Source organism: Panicum virgatum, chromosome 6K (assembly GCF_016808335.1).
Source record: "Panicum virgatum strain AP13 chromosome 6K, P.virgatum_v5, whole genome shotgun sequence".
In the NCBI taxonomy this organism is placed as follows: Eukaryota; Viridiplantae; Streptophyta; class Magnoliopsida; order Poales; family Poaceae; genus Panicum; species Panicum virgatum.
The window spans coordinates 13,667,804-13,673,474 of NC_053141.1; the positions used below are offsets into that span (position 1 = coordinate 13,667,804).

General features: G+C 43.3%; 1 protein-coding gene across 2 annotated transcripts; it reads right to left on the reverse strand.

The window, feature by feature from the left end:
- Positions 1–415: 415 nt before the first annotated feature.
- Positions 416–2,754, reverse strand: LOC120711828 (F-box protein At4g00755-like). Of its 2 annotated transcripts, none has more exons than XM_039997490.1 (5): positions 2,434–2,754; positions 1,740–2,174; positions 1,472–1,647; positions 1,096–1,214; positions 416–975 (listed from the first exon to the last, which is right to left on the reverse strand). In XM_039997490.1, exons 1-5 carry the CDS (start codon positions 2,594–2,596, stop codon positions 882–884), a joined length of 987 nt encoding a protein of 328 aa, XP_039853424.1. In that variant the 5' UTR covers positions 2,597–2,754; the 3' UTR covers positions 416–881. The 2 variants fall into 2 exon arrangements, with proteins under 2 accessions (XP_039853424.1, XP_039853423.1); XM_039997489.1 differs by having other exon boundaries at positions 416–980.
- Between the last annotated feature and the right edge of the window lie 2,917 nt (positions 2,755–5,671).

Genomic DNA, 5,671 nt, shown 5'->3' on the forward strand with positions numbered 1-5,671 from the left:
CCGTGGGGGGGGGGGGGCGACAGGCGCCCCTCCCTCCACACACCCCCGGCCAGGGACATCTTTGCAAATTCAAAAAAAAAATTATATTAAGGTCCTGTCACCCGTTGCTCGGGTGACAGGACCTCTGTTGCCCCCCAGCGATCGGGGTATATTTTCGAAATTTTTCGAAACAGACATATATTTTTGAAATTTTGATTTTTTTAAATATAAAAAAGAAAAAGACGCAAGGCCCAACGTTCTTTTCGTATTCGAGCTGGCCCATGCAAGAAGGCCTGTTGTGGCAGCCTCTTTCATTCCTCCAACTCCCACATTTTAACAGCACTCTTTCACCACTCAAAAAAAAAACAGCACTCTTTCATATTTACATGTATAACATCATAACAACATGACGCACTGATTTCTAAAAAAAAAGAAAGAAAGAAAGGACGTACTGCATTGCACAATAGTTCCTAACAAACAAAAACACAGGTCTCAAGTTTCAATTATATCAATTCAATTCATGGGTGCGTTTCCAATCTACACTCTACTGGCACCATCTCATCCCCTACCACAGACACGCTATTATCCAGCAGCGAAAATGGAAACAAGAGAAGAAATTCGGGAGAAGCCACTAGTCTGGAATGACAAAAAGACTATAAGGTTGCTTGGCGCATAACACACTACATGCCCCAGAACACGCTGGAAGGCAAGGGGCGAGCGACCTCCATCAGTTTTCACCATGGACAAAATCATCCACCGCAAATTACACGGAAGGTCCTAGCAGCCTGCTCAGCAGCTCTTGGTTGAATCCAATTCCTTGACCAGTAGCTTTAAGTGCCCTCCATATTCTCGCTTCAATCTCATGCCATTTGGGTCGGCTGCAACCGCTGTCTCGTGATGGTTCATGCTCTGGAAAGTACTTGAGGACTATACCATCCTTGCAGGGAGCTGCCCCCAATTCTCGTGGCAGCGGAGCTCCCAACACTTGGACATGGGCTGCACTGCAGGAAAGGGCAGCAAACTTCAGTTAAAATTAAAGATCAGAGCCACAGCAGAGCAACGACGCAAGAAGGAATGGGTATTTCATCAGGAAATGCAAAAGGCCATGGCCCTCACCATATGTAGTACAGATCATCATACACCTGTTTCTGAATCCTCCCAAGAAACTCAACCTTCACCACTCCACCAATGCATAAAGCTGGGCGTGGAAGCTTGAAAGATTGCAAAACATTCTTCTGCAACCGGACAAATCATTTAATAGTTAATATAAACAGTTTATGACAACATAACTCCGAACATATTGACAAACTCAACTGCCCTATGGTGCAGTGCTTGAAGTAAACTATAACTGAAAATATAGTAGTTTCTTCGTGCTGAACTTACAAAGATTGCTTAAGGTCAACTCATTGGTACATTCCCAGAGTTGATGAATTTGTACTCAAGGAGGTAAACAATAATAAGTGCAAAAAAGAACAAAATATATTGAGCTGACCTGTAACATTGGGAATTCTGAGGATGTATACATCCAAATATAGTTGTCGTCAGCAGTCAACTGCCCTTCATTCTCTTCAGATACAAGATCCTCAGGTCGTAGAGGCGACTTTGGACAGCCAAACCTGACACGAACATACCGTGCTGAATATATCGGGTGGCCAGGCTGTTGATACGCTGCAAAGCAGGAACACGGAAATATACTAGTATCAGGCACAGATGTTTGTCATCACATACAAAAGGAAGTAAATAACACTAAGAACACAAACCTCTGAATGGCTGTATCCTGATTTCATCGATGATGCAAAGATCCGAGCAAAGCTTGTACACAAGAGACTCCGGGGCCCCCGGATCCTCTTGGCCACCGCTGGACCAGTAAGATTCCATATCGTCCATGTGATCCCCCGGCACAAGGGTATTTTGGATGCCCTCTTCGGGGAAATTGTCGGTACTGGATGCGCCTATGCAGGCGGCAATGCAGCCCTTCCTGGTGTGAGGGGACAGAAGAGCATGTGCGAGACGCATGTACACCCTTTGCTCTCTCTTGTGGTTCTCCCAAGCAGTAGCAGTGGATTCAGCATCTTCTTCGTTTACGCCATTGTTGCTGCTACTGGCAGATGTGGCTGATTGTTCAACACGGGTGAACCAGGAGACCTCGGGAAACAGTCGCAGGCACTGCATCTTGCTCAAGTGAACCGCCATGACTGGATGGATGGCAGCAAAATTAATCCCATCAGCGTGGCGAGGCGAGGGCAGCAAGCGGGACAAATTAATGACATTGCGGAGAGGAACGGCAGGACAAAAGTAATAATAATTATAAACGGAACCAAAAAAAAAAGCTGGGATTGCGAACAGGAGAGATGCAGAAGGATCGAGGCATCTGCATCTCATCTCTAAGACGCGGGGGCAAATAGTAGACAAATAATTCCGTAAAAAATTAGGGGAGCGAAGAGAAGTGCAGACCGAGGGTGCGCCACGAGCGGGAGACGGCGGCGGCGCGGGCGAGGTCGGCGGGGTCGCGGAGCACCGCGAAGACGGCGGCTGAGGCGTCGGGCCCCAGCCGCTCCACGAAATCCACGCCCGCGGCGGCGGCGGCGTGTCCCTCCTCGTCCACCTCCATATCCATGGAGCTGCGGAACCGAATCGGACTGCGCGAGACGGATCGGAGCAAGTAGGCAGCCACGGATCTGTAATTTCTCTCTTGATCCGGGGACGAGGAACAAGAAGATTTGTTTAGCCGAACACAAGATGCGCGACTAAAAAAAAAAGAGTGACTTTGGCCGGCTCAGCCAGATGGATATTTTTAGGATTAATTAATAGTGATCAATTAGGATTAATAGTGTCATTAGCAACTACTAATGATACTTGTACAGTAGGCATAGAAATAAACACCTTTTGGTGGCAACAGACACCCTTTAGTCATTAGACCCCTTCGGGCCTTTTGGCCCTAGGCAACTACTTGACTCTCTTTGTATAAATACTTTATATTGTTCATCAATACAGACTGGTTACATTTATTTTCACTCAACACATTATCACGCACTCGCTCCAAGATAAGCAAATCTATACTGCTTTGACTTTACTACGATTTTATATTCATAAGGATCTTAAAGCTGAATATCTTATGATTGAAAATCCTCGTGAATTATGGGACTCTCTTAAAGAGCATTATGAGCAGCAAAAGGAACTCATTTGGCCTAAGGCTAATCATGAATGGAATCATTTACGCCTTCAAGATTTTAAATCTGTGGCAGACTATAATCATGTTGTTCATAAAATTTGCTCTGAATTGAAGTTTTGCGAGAAAGAGCCAACAGATGCAGATAAGATAGAGAAAACACTATGTACTATGTTTCCGTCTGATCATGTATTGCAATAGCAATACAGGGCCAAAAATTACCAAGTTTATTTTCAGCCTATTCATACATTGACTCAAGCCAAAAAAACATGATGAACTTCTCTTGAAGAATCATCATAAGCGCCCTGTTGGTTCGGCGCCGTTGCCTGAGGTTCACAATGTACAGAAAAATACTAAGAGTAAGAAGTTCAATGGAACTACTCCAAAAAATAGATTTGGTAAACGCAAACACAATAAGGGGCCAAGACCTAATTCACACAAGAGGAAAAGAGACAATGCGAGATCCAAAAATGACAACAAGTGTCATAGTTGTGGCAATTTCTCGCATTTTGCTAAGAATTATAGTGCTCCAAAGCATTGGTTGCTTTGTACCAAAAGTCATTAAAGGAAAGCAAGCACCCAGGAGGCACAAGATATGAGACACACTTCAATCTTGCATCCGAGGCTGTCCAGGATAAGGGTTGTTCACACCAAGAACCAAAAGAACAAGTGAACAGCAACACTTTTCACGTCGAAGAGAACCTTCCATCGACAGACAACATGCTCATAGACTTCGGTTCTGGAGACATGTTTGGCGATATGACTATTCTTGGTCCATTACTAAATATCACATTATATATATGTTGTAATAAGTTTGAGTTGTAAATAGTTACTTTCGATTGTAAATAGTTACTTGATATCACATTATCCCGAGCATCGGATTCAATCTATCCGAATGGACAATGCTGCTGAATTCTCATCCCGTGTATTTAATGATTATTGCATGGCATTGGGAATTCAGGTTCAGCACTGGTTCCATATGTCCATACTCAAAATGGTTTGACTGAATCATTGATTAAACGAATCAAGCTTATTGCAAGACCATTACTAATGAATTGCAAATTGCCTACGTCGTGTTGGGGTCATGCAATTTTGCACGCTGCAGACTTGATCCAACTACGACCAACTGCATATCACGAAACCTCCCCATTGCAGTTAGTACGTGAAAATCCTCTGAGTATTTCCTATTTGCATAAGTTTGGTTGTGCTGTGTACGTACCCATCTCACCACCTCAGCGAACATCGATGGGCCCTCACAGAAAACTGGGGATCTATGTGGGATATTCATCTCCGTCCATCATAAAATATTTAGAACCCTTGACTGGGGATCTATTTCCTGCCTGTTTCGCTGACTGTATTTTTAATGAGGTTCATTTCCCGGCATTAGGGGGAGAATTGTACAAAAAAGAATGCCAGGAAATTAATTGGAATGGCGAAGGCATTTTATTCTCTGACCCACGTACTACAGAAACGGAACTACGAGTTCAAAGAATCATTGATTTGCAAAATATTGCAAACAATCTGCCAGACCCTTTTGCTGATTATAAAGGTATCACAAAGTCTATTCATCGTGCAAGAAACGCGCCTGAAAGAGTGGAGGTACCTAATAAAATCACTCAACCCCAAACTGGAAACAAGAGGGGGAGAAGCACTTCCAAGAAGAAGCAAGACAAGACTGGAAATACAACTAAAATTTTGGTTGATAGACACTTAAAGGACATAGAATGTCCTATGGATAGATGTGACCCACAATCCAGCCCAATTATGCGAACATCGGAAGACCCTAGATCCATCGTTTTGGGAAATCATGATGAATCTTTAAGGGTAGACGCAATTGCTATAAATTTCGTAGAGATTGGAGAGTCTTATGAACATAAGTCTACAATAGTCGATTGTTACCTCTCTGAGCAAATTGCGAATATTCTTCAAACAAATTCAGATCCTAAGTCTATGACAGATTGCAAGAAGCGCTCTGACTGGGATAAGTGTAAGATAGAAATAGAAACAGAGATTGCCTCGCTTTATAAAAGGAAAGTGTTTTCAGCTGTAATGCCAACACCTTCTGGTATCCTTCTTGTGGGATACAAATGGGTTTTCGTTCGTAAAAGAAGTGAAAACAATGAAATGGCGAGATATAAAGCAAGGTTAGTGGCACAAGGTTTTACGCAAAGACCTGGCATTGATTTCAACGAAACCTATTCTCCAGTAATGAGTGGAATAACCTTCCGATACTTAATATCGCTCGCAGTACAAAATCGTCTATCTATGCAGTTAATGGATGTAGTGACCCATATTTATATGGGTCATTAGATTCTGAGATATACATTGTAGGGTCGAGATGGCGGACTAGAGGGGGGTGAATAGTCCTTTCTAAAACTAATTGCGCCGGCTAACCGAAACTTATGCGGAATTGAAACGATTTGCTTAGCCAAGATTTCACCCCTCTAAATATGACTCTAAGGCACCTCCAAAAAGATCCTACACAAAACAAATGGAGTGCCAAGCTAGCAAGAGCTCTCCTAA

What these genes read in the sequence shown, in the direction of transcription:
- LOC120711828 (XM_039997489.1), bottom strand. Translation starts at nt 2,596, where the DNA reads ATGGATATGGAGGTGGACGAGGAGGGACACGCCGCCGCCGCCGCGGGC. An exon ending in CCGCTCGTGGCGCACCCTCG is followed by an intron (nt 2,175 to 2,433) that starts GTCTGCACTTCT and finishes CCATCCATCCAG; the next exon opens with TCATGGCGGTTCACTTGAGC. An exon ending in CAGGATACAGCCATTCAGAG is followed by an intron (nt 1,648 to 1,739) that starts GTTTGTGTTCTT and finishes CCTGCTTTGCAG; the next exon opens with CGTATCAACAGCCTGGCCAC.